The sequence below is a fragment of the Mobula hypostoma genome, chromosome 2, assembly GCF_963921235.1.
Source record: "Mobula hypostoma chromosome 2, sMobHyp1.1, whole genome shotgun sequence".
Classification (NCBI taxonomy): Eukaryota; Metazoa; Chordata; class Chondrichthyes; order Myliobatiformes; family Myliobatidae; genus Mobula; species Mobula hypostoma.
Window position 1 is genome coordinate 80,127,606 of NC_086098.1, and position 23,397 is coordinate 80,151,002.

A 23,397-nucleotide genomic window follows, 5' to 3' on the forward strand; every position below is an offset into this window, starting at 1 on the left:
CTTGATACACCAGATGGACCTGACTGCTGATTTAGAGAAGGCAAATGGTGGGGGTCATGATAAGGTCTTTGTGGTGCTTGGATGCAGCGGTCTTATTGCACTCTTGTTCCCCTAACCTGGAAAACCTATTGATTAAGTGCTTTTTTGATAGGCTTCCGTTAGTCTCTTGAGACCATGGATTTGCGCCTTGGAAGGTTTCCAGGGCACAGGCCTGGACAAGGTTGTATGGAAGACCGGCAGTTGCCCATGCTGCAAATCTCCCCTCTCCACGCCACTGATGTTGTCCAAGGGAAGGGGACTAGGGCCGATACAGCTTGGCACCAGTGTCGTCACAGAGCAATGTGTGGTTAAGTGCCTTGCTCAAGGACACAACACGCTGCCTCAGCTGAGGCTCGAACTAGTGACCTTCAGATAACTAGACCGACACCTTAACCACTTGACCACGCGCCAACATAATTACTGTTTACTGTTCTGCTTACCAAGAGAATTCTCCTCTGTGAACCTGACAGCAGTTTACATAACACCAAAAGCTGACATTAATCAGGCACTGGAGATATTGAATGCTATCATCACCAAACATGAAATAGCCAACTCAACGCTTCTCAAATCACCTTGTAGCCACTGTAGTAACATCATGCATAATTGTCTTAGTTTCTTACAAGATGAAGGAAACCAATCATGCCTTCAAAAGTGCTAACAGTAAAACCAGGAAACCTAACACGTGGAGGAGCCTGTTGCTACTGCCTGTCTTCCCTGTATTTCCATGGTTTCTGGAAGGGTCGCCAGGATCCTGAAGAAATACCAGGTTAATACCATCCACAAACCCATAAGGAAGCTCAAATCACAGCTTATGCGAGTCGAAGATGATCAGGGACTCAGGACAGCTGGTGTTTACAGGATTCCTTGTGAATGCAGAGCTGCATTTATTGGCCTGACGGGATGCATGGTGGAAACCCGCATCAAGGAGCACAGGAGGTATATCCATTTGGGTTACTCAGAGAAATTGGCAGTAGCAGAACATTGCATTCACAATAGCCATAGGATTGACTTAGGCAGCATAAAATTACTGTGCCACCCCAATGGCTTTTGGGACTGCCTGGTGAAGGAAGCTATTGAAATAAAGTTAGAGGAAAATAATTTTAGGAAAGATGAAGGTCTCATCTAAATAAGAACTGGAATTCGATTGTAAACAAGATGGAAGAGCAGAAACCTGATTGGATGAGGACTAACTAATCAGGAGGGACAAATTATGGGGTTTTAAATACCACAGGACTAGCCATGCCCAAGCATCATCCTTGACGAAGATGGCAGAGTTTATCATCGAAACGTTGGTTAAAATTGATACCTGTACCCGGATGGAAGCCCAAGGAGAGTTTATTTCTCATATACGCCGGGAAAGAACCAGAACCTTTCTCGTATTTCATCTTTTCTCTCTGTATGGCTTTTTTCATTGCTTCCGATGGGTTTTAAAAGCTTCCTAATCCTTTGCCTTCCCCCTGATTTTTTCTATATTATTTGTCCTCTCTTTTGTTTTTATGTTGTGTTTGACTTCACTTGTCAGCCATGGTTGCCTTATCCGCACTTTAGAATACTTCTTCATTTTTGAGATGTATCCTTCCTGCACCTTCTGAATTTCTCCCCCTTCCCCCAGAAACAAAGTTATTGCTGTTCTCCCTTTTTTCCTACTGTGGACCCCTTCCAATCGACTTTCGACAGCTCTGCTCTCATGCCTATATAATTCCCTTTACTCTACTATAATACTGATACATCTGACTTTATCTGCTCCATCTCAAACTTTGATAAGGTGGTCACTACCTCCTAAAGGTGTCTTTACCTTAAGCTCCCTAATCAAATCTGGGTCATTATGTAACACCCAACCCAGAATTGCCATTTCCCTAGTGGGCTCAACCACAAGCTGTTCTAAGAAGTAATCTGGTAGGCATTCTACAAATTCCCTCTCCAGCACCAACCTAATTTTCCCAATAATCTATAGCGAAATCTCCTAGGATTGTTGCAGCATTGCTCTTTTTACATGCCTTTCCTATCTCCCATTGTAATTTGTGGCTTGCATCCTGTCTACTGTTCGAAGGCCAGAACATAACTCACATCAGGGTCTTTTTACCCTTGTAGTTTCTTAACTCTACCCAAGAGGATTCTACATCTGGATCAGTCAGGATACCTGGCCAAGTAATAAACATCTGTGCTTATTAACTGACTTGGAGTGTTTACTGATATCTTTAACCTTTTACTTTGGCAGTCTGAGGTACCTGTCTGCTTCAAGTAGGCTTCAGTTGTACTGGTGCCTAAGAAGAAAATGGTAACCGGTCTCAATGGCTCTCGTCCAGTAGCACTTACATCCACTGTGATGAGGTGCTTTGTAAGATTTGTGGTAAAACATATCAACTCCTGCCGGAGGGTGACTTGGATCCACTCTAATTTGCCTACCATCATTGCAAGTCCACAGCAGATGTTAGTTCATATACCCTGAGACATCTGTACAGTGAGGAGGCATATATCATGATGCTCTTTATTAACTGCAGCTTGGCATTCACTATTATCGTCCCTTCAAAACTAAGCCATAGGTTTCAAAACCTTGCCCTCAATACATCCCTGTGCAATTGGATCCTTGATTTCTTCACTTGCAGATCCCAGTCAGTTCAGATTGGCAAAAGCATCTCCTCCACACTCTCCATCTGCACAAGTGCACCACAAGGTTGTGTGCTTAGCCTCCTGCTCTACTCGCTTTATACTTATGAATGTGAGGCTAAGCACATCTCCATTGCTGTATTTACATTTTCTGATGACACCACTGTCATTGGCCAATTCAAAGGTGGCAAATCAGCATATAGGAGGGAGGCTGCATTACATCCTGGTATGGGTAGGCCAAAGACTTTAAGCGGAAAATCCTTCACAACGTAATGAATTCAGCCCAGCACATCACAAGCAAAGCCATCCCAACCATTGAACACATTACATGACGTGTTGCCATAGAAAAACAGCATCCTTCATCAAAGATCCTCACCACCCAGGCCATGTTCTTTTCTCACTATTGCCATCAGGTAGAAGGTACAGGAGCCTCAGGACTCGCACCATCAGGTTCAAGAACAGTTACTACTCCTCAACCATCAGGCTCTTGAACAAAAGGGGATAACTACACTCATTCTATTCTGGTATTCCCAGAACCAATGATCTCACTTTAAGGGCTCTTTATCTTGTTATTTCATGCTCTTGTTGTTTATTGCTATTTATTTATATTTGCATTTGCACAGTTTGTTGTTCATTAATCCTGTTTACAATTACTGTTCTATAGATTTGCTGATTATGCCTGCAGGAAAAAGAATCTCAGGGTTGTATGTGGTGACATGTATGTACTCTGATGATAAATTTTACTTTGAGCTTTTGAACTTTGATTGAAAACCTGGCTGAGTGGTGCCAGAACAACTCAGTGTCTGCAAGACCAAGGAACTGATTATTGACATCAGGAGAAGGAAACCAGGGGTCTATAAGCCAGCCCTCATCAGAGCACCAGAGGTGGAGAGGGTCAGCAACTTTAAGTTCCTCAGTCTTATCATTTCAGAGGACCTGTCCTGGTCCTTGGACGTAAGTGCCATTATGAAGAAATCAGAGCATCACCTTGACCTCCTGAGAAGTTTGTGATGATTTGGCATGACCTACAAACCTTTGTATTGGAGAGTATACTGACTGGTATGGAAACACCAATGCTCTTGAATGGAAAATCCTACAAAAAGTAGTTGGTACAGTCTAGTCCATCTTGGGTAAAGCCATCCCCACCATTGAGCAGTATCACAGGAAAGCAGCATCCATTATCAAGGACCTCCACCATCCAGGGCATGCTCTCTTTTTGCTTCTGCCTTCAGGAAGAAGGTACAGGTGCTTCAAGACCCACACAGCCAGGTTCAGGAACAGTTATTACCCTTCAACTATCAGGCTCTTGAACCAGAAGTATTAATTTCACTCAACATCACTCCCTTTATCACTGAACTGCCCCACAACTTATGGGTTCACTTTCAGAAACTCTTCATCTCATATTGTGGATATTTATTGCTTTTTTTCTTTGGTACTTGTACACTTTGTTGTCATTTGCACATTGGTTGTTTGTCCATCCTATAGGTCTTACATTGATTTTACTGTTTTTTTTCCTGTGAATGCCTATAAGAAAACGAGTCTCAGGGTTGTACATGATGACATATATGTACTTCAATAATAAATTTACTTTGAACTCTGAGTACAATTGTCTGCCCTTATCTAGGAAAGGGTCCACTTGCTACGGAAGTATCACAGTGAAGGTTCACGCACTCATTCCTGAGATGACATAACAATCATGGGGAGAGATTGGGTTGATTGTGACTTGTTTTCTTGAGAGTTTAGAAGGATAAGTGGGTAACTCATTGACACATGCATGGAATTTCTTTCCTGTAGAATGAGGAGTCATTATCTCTGTATTTAGGGTAAGTAATTTTGGGTGGAGAAGAGAAGTTAATTATAAATACAAGAGATTCTGCGGTTCTTGGAAATCTGGAGTAACACACACAAAATGCCGGAGGAACTCAACAAGTCAGACAGCATCTACGAAGAGGAATAAACAATTGCAGGAGCAGTTCCTTCATTGAGATGGGCTGAGGTGAATCTTTGGTCTTCTCCACAGCTGAGATCAATGTCTCCCAGATTCCCGTTTCTGCTCCACCTGACTCAAGAGCTGAACAGTTTTTATTCTGTAATTGACTTTGTTGGTCCCAGTCCCTCCTCCTGCCTGGGAAGCCACATGACTTGTGCACATGGGCAGATGATACTAACTTGTGGGTGATCCTGGGAAACCAATTGGCAGAGATGAATAGGGCCTTTCACATTATAGTTACAGTGCCATAAAACACAGAAGCAGGCCATTTCAGCCTCCCTTTTCCATGTTAACCTAAATTAATCTAAATTAGCTGGATTAATCTAAACTAATCTCATTTACCAGCACTTAATCTATAGTCTTAGAACATAGAATCTAGAACAGTACAGGTCAATATGTACCTTCAGCCCATGATGTTGTACCAACCTATATAAACCTATTTCTGGATCAATCTAACTCTTTCCTCCTACACAGCTCATAACCCTCCATCTTTCTTTCATCCATATTTCTTTCTTTCACCCATGATGCTGTGCCAGCAGTTTAACCTACTTAAAGATCAATCTAACCCATTCTTCCCACATATCCCTCCAATTTGCTTTTAGCCTTGTACCTGTCCAGCAGTCTCCTAAATGTCCTTAATGTATCTGCCTCTCTCACCACCCTTGGCAGGGTCTTCCATGTACTCACCTCTCTCTATGTAAAAACCCTAGCTTTGACATCTCCTCTAAACATTCCTCTATCCATGTTAAAATGATGTCCTCTGTTATTGGCCATTACCTCCCTCGGAAAAGGGCTCTGGCTTTCTACCCAGTTGATGCCTCTTATAATCTTATCAAGTCTTATTTGAGTTGGTGATTGAAATACAGAGCTGTTTACTTAAATGCTGCTAAAATGCCTGCCTCATAGCCCACTCAGGCAGTCCATCCCAGATTCCAATCACCTACTGGATCAAAAGATTCTTTCTCAGACTCTCTCTACCTCTCACCCTTTACTGTAATCCTACTTCCTCTGGGGGCAATTTCAAATTACGTACAATGACTCCTACGTTACAGTTTAAGATCTGATTATTCATAAGAAATCTACTTGATTTGCACTTGAATGAATCATCGCTCACAATAGTATTTCCAGCTTTTCCCGAGGGCCTTTTTAGTTACACGCACAGTCATTCCTTTGACTTAATCCCGCAGGGTGGGATGGGAGTTAGATTAAAAAGTAAAATATACTTAGAAAAGTCTTCATAATAAAATCCCTCAGCATTGGCCTTGATAAGTCAGAGCATTAAGTGCAGCAGATGGGGTGTTATGTTGATGGTGGTGAGGCCAGATTCGGAGTACTGTGTGCAGTTCTGGTCACCCACCTACAGGAGAGATGTCAATAAACTCAAGAGTGCAGAGAAACTTTACAAGGATTTTGCCAGGACTTGAGGATCTGAGTTACGGGGATAGGTTGAATAAGTTAGGACTTTATACCCTGGAACTAGGAGGATGAGTGGAGAACTTATAGAGGTGTACAAAATTATGACGGGTATAGATAAGATGAATGCAAGCAGGCTTTTCCCACTGAGGTTGGGTGAAACCAGAACTAAAGGTCATAGGTGAAAGATAAAATGCTTCAAGGGAACATAGGGGTGAGCTTTACTGAGAGGGTGCTGTGAGTATGGAACGAGATGCAGTGGAAGTGGTAGATATGAGTTCAATTGTAACATATAGAAGTTTGAATAGGTACATGGCTGAGATGTGTATGAAAGGCTATGGTCTGTGTACAGGTAGGTTGGTAGATATTTCTGTTTCTGTGCTGTAGTGCTCTATTAATCTATGAACAGGTTGGTACAATCTAAATGGGCCATATGTCCCATTTCTGTTATGTAGTGCAATCCAACTATATGACTCCATGTGTCCTTTCCTCCTCTACCCTGATGCCAGAAATGTTGGGTTTGGTCTCAGCTTCCTGGGGAGCATGGAATTCAAAGATACAATTCCCTAATCTCACTTGACAACAAAGATCTTGTTTCCTGAATGCTTTTGGCTGTATTTTATGGATTTTGGGTTGCTAATCATGAAAATTCCCTGTCACGTACCATTTTTTAAAATCGCCCATATTTGATATTTCAATTCAGAATTCAAGTCAGAATAACTGATGCCAAAATTAAGGAAGGCATTTCTGTTGGTCCACAAATCAAACAGGTCATCAATGACAGGCAATTCAAAGAACTTTTAATGAGATCAGAGAAAATCACATGGAAGGCATTCAAGGACATTGTTGAAATTTTTCTTGGCAGCTACAAAGCACCAAACTATGTGCAGCTGGTTGACAACATGCTTCAAGCACGCGAAACCATGAAGTGCAACATGTCACTAAAGATCCATTTTCTGCATTCCTGTTTAGACTGCTTCCCTTCAAATCTTGGCACTAACAATGACAAGCATGGTGAAAGGTTTCACCAAGAAATTGCGGTCATGGAGAAATAGTATCAGGGCAACTGGAATCCAGCAATGCTGGCTGATTATTGTTGGACACTTAAGCAAGCCTCAGACACTGAGTAGAACCAAAAATCATTAGCAAAACATTTTTAGCTTAGTTGAACTATTGCAAAGCGTCAGCATCTTTATGCAATTAAAGATATTATATTCTATAAAAGTTAATTTCTTGTTTCTCCAAATTTCTACGTGATACAAGTAGGCTGAAATTAGATTTGTGTTCAGCTTCAAGAGTCTACTGTAAACAAAAAAAAATTCTGAGGAAGCAACACATTCGAAAAAGATTTGTTCTGCAGTGTTTCTTGAGGAAGCCTGATTTGAATCTGGTGTGCAGGGAATCCCCTGTAAAACCCTGGGGCAAGAGGGCATGGTTTGCAGCTTGGGTCTAAAATGATTTGAAGTTCCCTTACTTGGAAGTGTGTGATTCTCTCAGCCTGAAAGGCAGAGGTATGCTGACATTTGGAATGTTCATGGTTTGAGAATCCCTGAAGGTATGAGGACTGGATGGGAAAGTGGACGGAGTCAGGGGTTGACTGTGACCTTGTTGAATGAAGCAGCAGTAGTTCACTCCCACTCCTGTTGATATTCAAATGCACTGAAGGTTGGATAACCCAATCTGAGGTGCTCCACCCCATAGTGCCAAGGAAACTATTGTTTGGAATAGCTTATTGTCTTTACACCAGGGTGCCTTGAAATTTCTAGTGATATAAAGCCACAGAGTATCCAATTATACATGGAAATAATAAATACAATAATAAATACGGCAATGTGTTCACCACTATCTCCTCACCTGCCCAATCACGTCACTCTGGCACCCTTCCACCTTCCCTCTCCCCCATCATCCACTCTCCTCTCCCCATCATCCACTCTCCTCTATTTGTTTCCTTCTTCTGCATCCTTTACCTTTTCCACATATCACCTGCCAACTTCTCACTTCATCCCCTCCCCTCTGCCAACTCCCTTCACCATCACCTGGTCTCACCCTCAGCTGCCAGTTTGTACTCCTTCTCCCCCCCCCTTCTTATTCTGCTTCTTCCCCCTTTCTTTCCTGTGCTGAGTCTTGGCACAAAACATTGACTCTTTATCTCTCTCCAGAAATGCTGCCCGACCTGCTGAGTTCCTCCAGCATTTTGTGCCTGTTACTCAAGATTTTCAGCTTCCGAAGTCTTTCTTGGATCTTAGGAAATAGAAGGCATGTTTGAGCCTTCTGTGATTGTGACCATCAGTAGGAGGGAACCCATGCAGTCACAGGGAGAACCCGAGGCCAGGGTTGAACCCATATTTCTGGCACGAAGAGACAGTGGTTCTATCCATTACACCACTGTCATGCCCCCCATTATACATTTAAAGTGGAAGTTTTAAGAGATAACAGTAACATATTAATATATTAGCAAATATTTCAGTAATCGATTAATAAATATACCAGTATTACATAAATAAATTAATAAATATACCTTAATAATGATTTAGTATAAATAAGATAATATTGAATGTGAACCGAAGGGCCTGTTTCTGTATGTGTAATTACGCCAGTGATACATTATAATTCAATTTGAATTTAAAAGTACAGATCAGTGTTTGGCTTGGTTTCAGATGATCTTGTATACCCAGTGGCCGCTGAGTGTATGTTTATGATCTTCTGTTATTGTAGCACATCCACTTCAAGGTTCAACATATTGTGCATTCAGAGATGCTTTTTTGCACAGCACTGTTGTTACACATGGTTATTTGAGTTACTGTTGCCTTCCTGTCAGCTCGAACCAATCTGACTGTTCTTCTCTGACCTCTCTCATTAACAAGGCTGCCACCTACTGGATTTCTTTTGTTTTGCGCTCCATTCTCTGTAAACTCCAGAGACTGTTGTGCGTGAAAATCCCAAAAGATCAGAAGTTTCTGAGATACTCAGGTGACCCCTTCTGGCACCAACAATGATTCCACAGTCAAAGTCACTGTGATCACATTTCTCCTCTTGAACAACTTGACCAGGTCTACATGCTTTATGAGCTGCTGATTAGATATTTATATTAATGAGCAGGTGTACAGCTGTATCTAATAAAGTGGCTACTGAGTGTACTTACTGGTTAAATAATTGAACTTTATTGTCCGTAGGACTTTTCAAAGTAGATACTATCTTTAGCTGATAAGAAACTTAGAACATAGAACACAGAACAGGAGCAGGCCCTTGAGCCCATGATGGTGTACTGTACTAATCAAACTAGTAATTAAATGCTTAACTAAACTAATTACTTCTGCCTACACAATATCCCTCCATTCTCTGCACTTCCATTCTAGGCAGTGTGATCCAGGCACCTAACATTCTCTGTAAATATAAAAAAACAACCCTGCACATCATATTTGAAGTTCGGCTCTTTCACCTTAAATGCATGTCCTTTAGTATTAAATATTTCAACCCTGGGGAAAAAAAGATTCCAACTATGCCTCTCATAATTTTATAGTTATAGAATACTATAGCACAGAAACGGGCCCTTCAACCCATCTGGACAATGCTGAACTATTAATCTGCCTAGTTCCATTAACCTGCACCTGGACCATAGCCATACATATCCCTCCCATTCATGTACCTATCCAAATTTCTCTTAAGTGTTGTAATTGAACCTGTATTCACCACTTTCACTGGCAGTTCGTTCCACACTTCCACTACCCTCTAAGTGAAGAAGTTCCTTTTCGAGTTTTGTTAAAACATTTCACCTTTTACCCTTAACCCATGACCTCTAGTTCTAGTCTCACACAAACTCAGTGGAAGAAGCCTGCTTGCATTCACCCTATCTATACCACTTATAATTTTACATATCTCTACCTAGTGACCTGCTGCTAACTGTGTAAATTGTACCTTTATTTGTCCTCTCAAATTGTAACACCTCACATTTGTCAGCATTAAATTCCATCTGATATTTATCAGTCATTTTTGCAGCTGGTCCAGGACCCAATGCAAGCTTTGATAGTCTTCTTCACTGTCCACTACACTCCCAATCTTGGTGTCATTCACAAATTTGCTGATCAAGTTAACTACATTATCATCCAGATCATTGATATAAATGACAAACAGCACCGATCCCTGTGGCACAGCAATAATGATAGGTCTCCGGTCGGTGAGGCAACACCCTCTGGCTTCTCCGACTAATCCAATTTATTGCCTCTTCTTTACATGTACATAAATGGTGCAAAAAGAAAACAAATATAGTGAGTTAAAGAGCAAAAACAGTGTGGTATAAAGAGGATATCTTTGAAAAATTGGTGTACTCATTGAGAGTTCCAATGCCAAAGACTGACTAGATTCCTTTAAATGTTTTACACTCTGAACAGGTCATTGCTATCGTTATGGATGTGTTCACTGACGTGGACATCTTCAAGGAAGTGCTGGATGCTGCCACCAGGGGGGTTCCCATCTACATTGTTCTTGATGACTCCAACTTCAGACACTTTACCGCCATGTGTGAGAACCAAGGTGTTCACCTCCAGAGGTTCATGGTAAGAGTCACTTGTTTTGGAGGGCCTGCATGGATGTTAGCTGGGTCACAGCTTTGTTGGTGGGACAGCAAAGCAGGCACAAAGCAGAAGGTTAAAAGACACTGAAGTAAGGGAGATTCCTGCAATGCTCAGCTGATTCTTAAACATATTCTTGATCCACTTTCTCCATGGAGGACACAGAACAAAATTCATAACAGTGTGGAGAAACAGAGGGATCTTGGCGTCCTCTTTCACAGATCCCTCAAAGTTGACACACAAGTTGATTGGTGGTTAGGAAAGTGTCTCGTGTGTTGGCCTTTAATAGTTGGAGGACTGAGTTCAAGAGCTGCGAGGTAATGTTGCAGCTCTATAAAACTGGTTAGCACATTTGGAATATTGTGTTCAGTTCTGGTCACCTCATTATAGGAAAGAATTGTAAGCTTTAGGGAGGGTTCAGAAGAGATTTGTGGCGCATGGCCAAGTGGTTAAGTGGTCTAGCGATCTGAAGGTCGCTAGTTCGAGCCTTGGCTGAGGCAGCATGTTGTGTCCTTGAGCAAGGCACTTAACCACACATTGCTCTGCGACGACTCCAGTGCCAAGCTGTATGGGTCCTCATGCCCTTCCCTTCCCAACATTGGTGGTGTGGAGAGGGGAGACTTGCAGTATGGGCAACTGCCGGTCTTCCATACAACCTTGCCCAGGCCTACGCCCTGGAAACCTGCCAAGGCACAAATCCATGGTCTCACAAGACTAACGGATGCCTAAAAGAAAAAAAAAAGAAGAGATTTACCAGGATGTTACCTGGATTAGAGATTTTGTCTTATCAGAATATGTTGAATGAGCTAGGGCTTACTGTTGAGTGGTGACTTGATAGAGATGTTTAAGATAATAAGAGGCATACCTGTAGATGTAGTGGAAAACAAGTGCCTTTTTGGCTTTGTGATAAAGTTTGAGGATGAAATGAAGATAGGAAGAGGGTAGGTTGTGCTGAGGAAGCAATGTGATTGCAGCAGGACCTAGACAAATTGGAAGAATGGGCAAAAAAGTAGCAGATGGAATACAGTGTTGGGAAATGTATGATAATGCATTCTGGTAAAAGGAACAATAGTGCGGACTATTACCTAAATGGGGAGAAGGTTCAAACATCAAAGGTGCAGAGGGACTTAAGAGTACCATTGCAAGACTCCCAGAAGGTTAATTTACGGGTTGAGTCTGTGGTAAAGAAGCCAAATTAAATGTTGGCATTTATTTCAAGGGGAATATAGTATAAAAGCAAGGAGATAATGCTGAGCCTTTATAAGACACTAGTCAGGTTGCACCATGAAGTATTGTCAACAGTTTTGGTGCCCCATATCTCAGAAAGGATGTGTTGTCATTGGAGAGAATCCAGAGGAGGTTCATGAGGATGGTTCCAGGAATGAAGGGGTTAACATAACAGGAGCGTTTGGCAGCTTTGGGCCTGTACTCACTGGAATTTAGAACAGTACATGGGATCGCATTGAAACCTACCGAATGTTGAAAGAACTAGATAGGGTGGATGTGGAGAGGATGTTTCCTCTGGTGGGGATATCCAGAACTAGAGGGCATAGCCTCAAAATTGAGGGGCGACCTTTTAGCACAGAGGAAAGGAGGAACTTTTTTTAGCCAGAGGGTGGTGAATCTGTGGAATGCTCTGCCACAGACTGTGTGTTTAAAGCAAAAATTGATAGTTTCCTGATCAGTCAGGGGATTAAATGATATGGAAAGTGGGTAGGTGTATGGAGTTGAGTAGAATCCAGGATCAGCCACAATGGGATGACAGAGAGACTCGATGGACTGAATTCCCTAATTCTGCTCCTATGTCTTATGGTCTTTTCCTAGGGCAGAAATGTCTAATGTGAGAGACATAATTTTAAAGTGATTAGAGGAAGGTTTTGGGGAGATATCAGAGGTAAGTTTTTTACACATCAAGGGGTGGGTGTGTAGCACTGCCAGGGATGGTGGTAGAGGCAGATACATGAGGGACATTTAAGAAACTCTCACATTAGCTCATGGATGAGAGAAAAATAGAGGGCGATGTAGGTGGAAAGGGTTAGATTGATCTTGTAGTAGGTTAGAAGGCTGACATAGCTTTGTAGCTGAAGGCCCTATACTTTACTGTAATGTTCTGTATTCTGTAACAGAATTAGGTGATCACAGGGTGACTCCAACCTTCACTGAGCCTGTAGTTTTGACTCATCACACAATACATACCCAGACTCACAATGGTGTCTGAGTTGAAGGGGATCATGGAGGTTGTGCTTGCTGGCTACTCCCGCCTTGCAAGGTTTGATAGAACAGACATTTGAGCTTTTGGTAGGTGCCTTAGGTAGCAAAGGAGTCATCTATGAGACATTCCCTGACTGTGATCACAACTTATTCTTTAAGACTTCTACCTTTCAGTCTGGGCTCCCTTATACTCAGCTCAGCAGATGAATTATTTGTCCTTGGTCTAATGATTATTTTTGCATGTTTGGCATTGTAGGTCTCACGAGTCTTCTATATTTTCTTAGCTTTCCTTCATCCTTTTTGCTGGTGTATTGTCCATATTCAGATAACCCAGTTTAAGGTTAAGGAAGAATTTTTTCCATCATTGAGAATTAGAGTCATAGAGCACCACAGCACAGAACAGGTCCTTTGGCCCATCTAATCTGTGTAGAACTGTTATTCTGCCTTATCCCCACCATTGAGCACATCTACAATGAGCGCTGTGTCTGGAAAACAGTGTCCAGCGTCAAGGACACCCACCATCCAGGACATGTTTTCTGCTCACTGCCGCTGGAGGTACAAGAGCCTCAGGACTCACACCTCCAGGTCCAGGAACAGTTGTTACCCCTCAGCCACCAGGGTCTTGAACCAGAGGGGATAACTTCACTTAACTTCACTCACCCCAGCACTGAATCCTTCCCATAGCCTGTGGACTCACTTTCAAAGACTCTTCATCTCATGTTCTTGATATTTATTGTTATTTTTCTTTAGTATATGCACAGTTTGTTGCTTTTTGTACATAGGTTCTTTGTCCATCTTGGGTGCAGTTTTTCAATGATTCTATTGTGTTTCTTTGTAATTACTGTGAATTGCCCAGAAGAAAAATAACCTCAGGGCAAAATAGAGTGCTGTATACGAGGAATGATTGATAAGTTCGTGGCCTAAGGTAAAAGGAGTCAATTTTAGAAAACCTAGCACATTTATTTTTCAACATAGCTCCCTCCTACATGTACACACTTAGTCCAGCGGTCGTGGAGCATACGGATCCCTTCTTTGTAGAAGTGGTCCATAGCAGGGGTGAATGATAAATTCATGGCCTAAGGTAGAAGGAGATGAGTTATTAACTTCAAACTTTCTGCATTATCACTCAAAGAGTTGAACTGCATGCACATGTAACGAGAGCGTTTTGGACCTCCAGGTGGTCCACAGCAGGGGTGATTGATGAGTTCGTGGCCTAAGGTAGAAAGAGATGAGTTATACACCTCTCGTTACATGCACGTTTCTCCTCATCTCCATCTACTTTAGGCCATGAACTTATCAATCACCCTGCTGTGGACCACTTTCTGGAGGTGCAAGACGCCGACTTCTACAAAGAAGGGATCTGTATGTTCCACGACCGCTGGACTAAGTGTGTAAATGTAGGAAAAATAAATGTGCTAGATTTTCTAAAATTTACTCCTTCTACCTTAGGCCACAAACTTATCGATCACCCCTCATATATGTACTTTGATAATAGATCTACTTTGATCATTGAACTTTGAACTTTCCATTCACCTCCTGTCCATGTACTTATCCAAACTTCTCTAAATGTTGAAATCATACCTGCACCCACTATTTCCACTGGCAGGTCATTCCACATTCACACCACCTTCTTAATGAGTAAATTAATATTTTACCTTTCACCCTTAACCTCTGACCTCTAGTTCTAGTCTCATCTAATCTCAGTGGAAAAAGCCTACTTGCATTTACCCCTCATAATTTTGAATACTGCTGTCAAATCTCCCCTCATTCTTCTACATTGCAGGGAATAAAGCCCTCGCCTATTCAAACTTTCCCAATATCATATAAATTATATCATCATAATTAATAATGGAATTATAGCTTAAGTTTCCTTGAAAGGCTTTGAGTGAGTTGGAGAAAAAATAATACCATAAACCACACATACAAACCGAGAGCAGATAAAAGGATGAAAACTGGGAATGGAATTTTTTATTTTATTTGGAAATACAACATGATAGCAGGCCCTTCCAGCCTGACGAGCCTCACCACCCAGCTACACGCATTTGACCAATTAACCTTCTAATACGTAGAGGGTCCAGTGAGATGGAGGAACTGAGCAAAATACGTGTTAGTAGGGAAGTGGTGTTGGGTAAATTAAAGGGATTAAAGGCAGATAAATCCCCAGGGCCAGATGGTCTGCATCCCAGAGTGCTTAAGGAAGTAGCCCAAGAAATAGTGGATGCGTTAGTGATAATTTTTCAAAACTCGTTAGATTCTGGACTAGTTCCTGAGGATTGGAGGGTGGCTAATATAACCCCACTTTTTAAAAAAGGAGGGAGAGAGAAACCGGGGAATTATAGACCGGTTAGCCTAACGTCGGTGGTGGGGAAACTGCTGGAGTCAGTTATCAAAGATGTGATAACAGCACATTTGGAAAGCGGTGAAATCATCGGAGAAAGTCAGCATGGATTTGTGAAAGGAAAATCATGTCTGACGAATCTCATAGAGTTTTTTTAGGATGTAACTAGTAGAGTGGATAGGGGAGAACCAGTGGATGTGGTATATTTGGATTTTCAAAAGGCTTTTGACAAGGTCCCACACAGGAGATTAGTGTGCAAACTTAAAGCACACGGTATTGGGGGTAAGGTATTGATGTGGATAGAGAATTGGTTAGCAGACAGGAAACAAAGAGTGGGAATAAACGGGACCTTTTCAGAATGGCAGTCAGTGACTAGTGGGGTACCGCAAGGCTCAGTGCTGGGACCCCAGTTGTTTACAATATATATTAATGACTTGGATGAGGGAATTAAATGAAGCATCTCCAAGTTTGCGGATGACACGAAGCTGGATGGCAGTGTTAGCTGTGAGGAGGATGCTAAGAGGATGCAGGGTGACTTGGATAGTTTGGGTGAGTGGGCAAATTCATGGCAGATGCAATTTAATGTGGATAAATGTGAGGTTATCCACTTTGGTGGCAAGAACAGGAAAACAGAATATTATCTGAATGGTGGCCGATTAGGAAAAGGGGAGGTGCAATGAGACCTGGGTGTCATTATAGAAACATAGAAACATAGAAAATAGGTGCAGGAGTAGGCCATTCGGCCCTTCGAGCCTGCACCGCCATTTATTATGATCATGGCTGATCATCCAACTCAGAACCCCGCCCCAGCCTTCCCTCCATACCCCCTGACCCCCGTAGCCACAAGGGCCATATCTAAATTATACACCAGTCATTGAAAGTGGGCATGCAGGTACAGCAGGCGGTGAAAAAGGCGAATGGTATGCTGGCATTTATAGCGAGAGGATTCGAGTACAGGAGCAGGGAGGTACTACTACAGTTGTACAAGGCCTTGGTGAGACCACACCTGGAGTATTGTGTGCAGTTTTGGTCCCCTAATCTGAGGAAAGACATCCTTGCCATAGAGGGAGTACAAAGAAGGTTCACCAGATTGATTCCTGGGATGGCAGGACTTTCATATGAAGAAAGACTGGATGAACTGGGCTTGTACTCGTTGGAATTTAGAAGATTGAGGGGGGATCTGATTGAAACATATAAGATCCTAAAGGGATTGGACAGGCTAGATGCAGGAAGATTGTTCCCGATGTTGGGGAAGTCCAGAACGAGGGGCCACAGTTTGAGGATAGAGGGGAAGCCTTTTAGGACCGAGATTAGGAAAAACTTCTTCACACAGAGAGTGGTGAATTTGTGGAATTCTCTGCCACAGGAAACTGTTGAGGCCAGTTCATTGGCTATATTTAAGAGGGAGTTAGATATGGCCCTTGTGGCTACGGAGATCAGGGGGTATGGAGGGAAGGCTGGGGCGGGGTTCTGAGTTGGATGATCAGCCATGATCATAATAAATGGCGGCGCAGGCTTGAAGGGCTGAATGGCCTACTCCTGCACCTATTTTCTATGTTTCTATGTATGTCTTTGGAGTGTGGGAGGAAGCCAGATTACTCTTTGGAATAATCTGAGTCATAATATGTGCAGGGGGATGCACATATTCCTTACAAATAGTGGTGGGATTGAACCCAAATCATTGGCGCTGTAACAGCAGTGTGCTAACTGCTGTGTTACGGTACCATGTCGTTTATCTTTTCAAGTTTTTAGAATGTTTTGAGAATTTTTAGAATATCCTACAGAATTTTATTTTTGACGGCTTTTGTTTATCTACTGAAATTTTGTGTGAAGGCCAGGCCTTGAGTGCAGGAACCCCTCTGTCATTAGCCAGAAAAGATTTGCTGGCACTGGAGAGGATGAAGAGGAGGTTCATGAGAATGATCCTGGAAATGAAAGGGTTAATGAACGAGGAGCAACAGATGGCTCTGGATCTGTACTTGCTGGTGTTTAGAAGAATGAGGGTGGGATCTTATTGAAACCTATCGAACATTGAAAGGCCTAGATAGAGTGGATATGGAGAGAATGTTTCCTATAGTGGGGGAGTCTAGAAACAGAGGGCACAGCCTCAGAATACATGAACTTCCCTTTTGAACACGAGGAATTTCTTTAGCCAGAGGGTAGTGAATCTGAAGAATTTATTGCCACAGATAGCTGTGGAAGCCAAGTCATTGGGTGTATTTAAAGCAGAGATTGATAGTAAGAGTATCAAAGGTTATGGGAGAAGGTAGGAGAATGGGGTTGAGGGGATAATAAATCAGCCATGATGGAATGGCGGAAAAGACATAATGGCTTGAATGGCCTAATTCTGCTCCTAGGTCTTATGGTCATAACTACCAGATGGCCACAATAGGACAATCTATAATGATGAAGGTAAAAACTGCTTCAAATAATCATCAGAAGTAATCCTGTATTAGTCATGTTCAAGCACATCATTACTCAAATAAAGACCAAACAGAACCATATTTATTCAACAACCAATTAGCAAAACATTCAGTCAAACCTTATGTTTATCCCATCCTCACTATTTCAAAGGAGCTTTTCCCAAGAATTACATCAAGGTGATTCAACATTACTTTGCAAAGTGCTTTCTACTTTATTCTCAGTTTTGATTAAGGATAATTGGTGCATCGAAGTATAGGAACACAAGAATGTGTGTTTTTGCGGTTCACTTCCTCAAATATGCTCTGGTGTACGGCCATTCAATTGCTTCCATTGAACTTCTACTGAGTCCTATTTTTCTTCCTTTGCTCTGTACAAAGATACAAAAGCAAGAATAGGACAGATGGTTCTTTGACACTGATCCATCATTTACTGAGATTGGAATTGGAGTTGGTTTATTGTTGCCACAGGTACTGAGATACAGTGACAAGCTTGCCTTCTGAACTGTTCATACAGATCAATTAATTACACAGTGCCTTGAGGTAGTATAAGGTAAAACAGTAACAATGCAGAACAAAGTGTAACGGACACAGAAAAAAAGTGAAGATCAGGTAGGTAATAAGGAGCAAGGTCATAACAAGGTAGATTGTGAGATCATGGCTGTTCTGTATTCTGGCTGCATTATTTTCACTCTTCCCCACCTCTCTGAAACCTCTTAAACTTCAGCAATTGACGAGCAGCTGCAAAGAATCCAGATCTCCTCAGAGTGTAGCAATGTGCTATAATTTCACTCCTCAGATGATTAGTGATAAAATCTGTCCCCTAATCTTTTCCCCCTCTCCCTTCCCTCTTCTTCAATTCCCCACTCTGGTCCCCCTTTTGCACCTTCTCCTCACCTGCTTCTCACTTCCCCCTGAGCCCCCTTCTCCGTCCCTTTCTTCCATGATCCACTGTCCTCACCTATCAGATTCCTCCCTCAGCCTTTTATCTTTTCCACCCATCACCTACCAGCTTCTTACTACATCACCCTTCTCCCACCTACCTGGCTTCACCTATTTCCTTCTAGTTTATATTCCTTCCTGTTCGCCCCTCCCCCCACTCCACCTTCTTATTCTGGCATCTTCCCCCTTCCTTTCCAGTCCTGATGAATGGTCTCGACCTAAAACATCAACTGTTTATTCCCCTCCATAGATACTGCCTGACCTGCTGAATTCCTCCAGCGTTGTGTGTATGTGGCCCTAGTCTTTTACTGCTCATCAAGTAGAAATAAGTTCACTGGCACTTTCCATGGATCCCTATTGAACAAAAATCTCAGCCACACTCACCATAATCGTTCCAACAACCACTGCATTTTGAGAGGAGAGAGACTTTCAAGTTCTTGCTACTCATTGTGTGAAAACTTACGTATGATTTTAAGATGATTGCACCCTGCATTAAGGTAGTATAAGGGAAAGCAATAACAACACTGAATGAAGTGTAACAGCTATAGAGAAGGGGAAACATAAGTAGACAATAAGGTGCGAGGTCAGAATGAGGTAGATTGTGAAGTCAAGAGTCTATCTTATCGTACAAGGGGGTAGAAGCTCTCCTTGAGCCTGGCGGTATGTGCTCTCAGGCTTTTTGAGGAGGTCCAAGCTCATGTGATAAACTGCCATACTGCCCACTGGTTTAAGCCCTGAATGCATTAGTTCTCATGCTTTTCCCTTGTACACTCAGTGCACTATAGTAATGAATCTAACTGTATGAATGGCATACTGAACAAAGCTTTTTGCTGTGCTTCAGCACATGTGACAATAATAAGCCGATTTACCCATTTGACCTTATGCCCCTTTACCCTTGGTTAATATTCAAGTTCAAGTGCGACTTTATTAGAGCTCAGGGCATTCTGGAGTTCGGAATTCAATTCTGGTGCCATCTGTAAGACGCTTGTTCTCCCCATGAGTGCGCGGGTTTCCTCTGGGTGTCACGGTCCTGATTGGTTACTCCCTGATTCCCTTTAAATTTCCTTTCTATCACGATCAGGACCGTTGACTCCTTGTTTTCCTTTAATTCATTGTTTCCCCATGTTTCTTCAGCTCTGTAATTAAAGGCACTTGATTCTCAGCTGAACCAGCATCTATAGTGTCCGGCTTACAGCCTCTCGGCGCCAGATCGTTACCTGATGTCACCTCACGTCACCGAAGCAAGTGCGAGCAAGTCACCCTGCTGGAGTGAGCCAAGTCTCCTCTCCAAAGCCAGTGCCAATAAGTCGCCTCTCCTCACCGGAGTGAGCCCATCAAGTTACCGCACCTGAGCGAGCCTGCTATGCTACCTTGCCAGAGCGGGTCCATCAAGTTAACCCACTGGTGTCATGGTCCGGATCTGGGCCCCTTTAAATTTACCTTGTTTATGTTACGATCCGGACCGTTGATTCCCTGTTTTCCCGTGTCCCTCGACTTTGGTGATCAGAGGCAATTCATGCTCGGCTGAACCGGTAGTTTATAGTCTCCGGCTTTCAGCCGTTCAGCGCAGGAGCGTCTGCAAAGTCATCCAAGGTACGGTGTGCCGATGTCATCTGGCCAGAGCAAGCCTAGTCTCTGCCGAAGCGAGTGCCGGTAATTCGCCTTTCCTCACCGGAGCAACCCTGTCCAGTTACCTCGCCAAAGCGAGCCTGCAAAGTTTCCTCACCGAGGTGGGTCCGTCAGTTAACCCGCCGGAGTGAATCAAGAACCACTGTCTACTGCTCCTGGGCCGAGTCGAGAGCTCACCACTACCCAGAGGCTCCAAGTCAAGTCCTGGCCCTGGCGGCATTCTAGCACCGAGTCAAGTCCTGGCCCTGGCGGCTTCCCAGTTCTGAGTCAAGTCCTGGCCCTGGTGGTCTGTGATTCCTGTCCTACCCCCTTGTCTGAATCCCTTCTCTGTCCCTCCCGCCTCTAGCCTTCGTCTGCAACCCCCGCCTGCACTTCGGTCTAGTTCCATCACCGGAGCTAGATAGGTACTGTCTGGTGTTCATTCGTGTTGGTCTTGTCTTGTCTTGTCCTCGCCTCTGTGGGGTAAGTCAGGCCGTTGCTTCGCGGGGGGGTTATGTTTTGTCTTGTCCTGTTCTCACCTCCGTGGGGTAAGTCAGGCCGTCTTGCCGTTGCCCCATGGGAAGTCATGTCTTGTCTTGTCTTGACCTCGCTTCCAAGGGGTAAGTCAGGCCGTCTTGCCATTGCCCCGCGGGGGGTCATGTTCTGTCTTGTCTTGTCCTCGCCTCCGTGGGGTAAGTCAGGCCATCTTGCCGTTGCCCCGAGGAGGGTCATGAGTCCCGGCCCTATGTCCTGTACCCAAGGAGGGGTCCCGGCTCTCTGTTCTGTGTGTGAGTCTCAGCCATATGTCCTGTACCCAAGGAGGGGTCCCGACTCTGTGTTATGTGTACGTGTCCATGGTTCCATGTACCTGCTCTCCCGAGACCGAGGCTCTGTGTTCCCATGTTCCTCCTCTCCCTAGTCCATGTCATGTCCATGCCTGGATCTGGGGTCCGAGCCCGAGGCAAGACCCAGGTACTGAGTCCTTGCCCAGTCTCGGGCTCGGAGTCCATACCCTAGCCTCTTCATGTCTCCTCTAGTTCTGGGAGCCAATTCCAAGTCCTAGCCCAGACCCTTGGTCCCAGCCTAGTCATAGTCCTCAGTCCTTGTCCAGTTCGCTACTCCTGCTCCTGCCTAGCTCTCCTGATAGCGAACAATAATCTAAATTTAATTAACTTCACAAGATGTGTCTTGCATTTGGGTCCACCCTTGCTCCCAATGCCCCACCATTGTGACAATCGGAGTGAGTCAAGAGCCGTTGTCTGTAGTTCCGGGGCGAGTCGAGAGCTCGCCGCTACTTGGAGCCACTTCATGCCAAGATAAAGAACTGTCTATCATTGTGTGGTTTTGTCTCTTCGTGTCCTCACCTCCGCTGGGTATGTCTGGCCGTTTGCCGCTACCCTGAATTGGGAACTGTCTTCGTGTCCTTGTCTCCGCTGGGTAGGTCCGGCCGTTTGCTGCTACCCTGAGTGGGGAACTGTCTCTTCATGTTCTGTGTTCTGTGTCCTGTATCCAAGGAAGAGTCCTGGCTCTATGTCCTGTGTCCAAGAAGAGTCCCGGCTTCGTGTCCTGTATCCAAGGAAGAATCCCGGCTCTGTGTTCTGTGTTCCGAGTTCCATGTCCAGGCTCCAATGTTCTGAGTTCCACGTCCAGGCTCCAATGTTCTGAGTTCCACGTCCAGGCTCCGATGTTCCGAGTTCCAAGTCCCAATCCAAGTCCAAGTCCGGGTCGCGTGTTCCCAGGCCAAGCCCAGGCCCAGAGTCCCAGTCTGAACCCAACTCCAGCCACGCATTTTCCCGCTTCTGCTTCATTCACTCCTTGATGAATCTCTGTACAATTCTTGCTTCCCTGCTTTCCTAGTGACTAGTAATAAACTCTATTTTTGTTAACGCTACAAAACATGTTTGTGTTCTGCATTTGGGTCCACACGTGCTCCACACTTGTGACACTGGGTGCACCAGTTTCCTCCCACAGTCCAAAGTTAGTGGATTAATTGGTCATTGTAAATTGTCCTGTGATTAGGCTAGTTTTAAATAGGTGGGCTGTTGGGTGGTGCGGCTTGTTGGGCCGGAAGGCCTGTTCCATGCTGTATCTCTAAGTAAATAAATAAGTTTATTGCCATTTAGACATACATATGTATACAGCTAAAAAGAAGTTGTTCCTTGGAGGCTAAGGTTCAAAACATAGTCCATGCACATATCGTTTAGCTATGATCCAGCACCTACCCCTGAGTTGACAGCGGTAAATTTTTTACGCAGAGAGTGGTGAGGGCCAATGGGCTGCCGGCGGTGTTGGTGGAGGCGGAAATAATAGGGTCTTTTAAGAGACTCCTGGATAGGTACATGGAGCTTAGAAAAATAGAGGGCTGTGGGTAACCCTAAGTAATTTCTAGGTAAGTACATGTTCAGCACAGCATTGCGGGCCGAAGGCCCTGTATTGTGCTGTAGGTTTTCTATGTTTCTAGACAGTCACAAAATAACATTAGCACAAGTCCCTGAGTGGCATAGCCTGAAGATTAATTAGTTAACAAAAAGTATGAGGTACATACAACAGGAATTCTGCAGATGCTGGAAATTCAAGCAACACACATCAAAGTTGCTGGTGCAACTTTGATGTGTGTTGTTAGTATGAGGTGCATGTTTATTTAATTCAATATAATGTTATTAGCACTGTCCTTGGGCTCACTTTACACCGCACGCTGTCGGAGCAGTGCTGCCAGGATAATCATGGACACGACCCACCCAGCCAACACACTTTTCAGCCTTCTTCCCTCCGGCAGAAGGTTCTGGAGCTTGAAGACTCATACGGCCAGATTTGGGAACAGCTTCTTTCCAACTGTGATAAGACTGCTGAATGGATCTTGATCCGGATCTGGGCCGTACACTCCAAATATCCGGACCTGCCTCTCGGCTTTTTGCACTACCTTACTTTCCCTTTTCTATTTTCTATTTATGATTTATAATTTAAATTTTTACTATTTACTATGGATTTGTACTCCAGGGAGCGCGAAGCGCAGAATCAGATATCACTGTGATGATTGTACGCTTTAGTATCAATTGTTTGGTGACAATAAAGTAAAGTAACAGTTCTAATAAAACAAGCAGTTGTATAAATATGTGAAACAGCGACAATAAAAGACTATGGCTTGGCATTCAATACTATCATGCCCTCAAAACTAATGAATAAGCTCCAAGACCTTGGCCTCAATTGTGCAAGTGGATCCTTGATTTACTCACTTGCAGACCCTAGTCAGTTTCAATTGAC

General features: G+C 43.5%; 1 protein-coding gene across 3 annotated transcripts in view; it reads left to right on the forward strand.

Annotated features, from left to right (window-relative positions):
* The window catches only part of fam83b (family with sequence similarity 83 member B), a 119,645-nt gene that overhangs the window by 88,013 nt on the left and 8,235 nt on the right, over nucleotides 1–23,397 (forward strand). For all 3 annotated transcript variants that reach the window (XM_063039253.1, XM_063039261.1, XM_063039269.1), the window contains one exon: nucleotides 10,438–10,602. In XM_063039253.1, coding sequence (XP_062895323.1) covers nucleotides 10,438–10,602 — 165 coding nt within the window. The remainder of the gene's footprint in view (nucleotides 1–10,437; nucleotides 10,603–23,397) is intronic.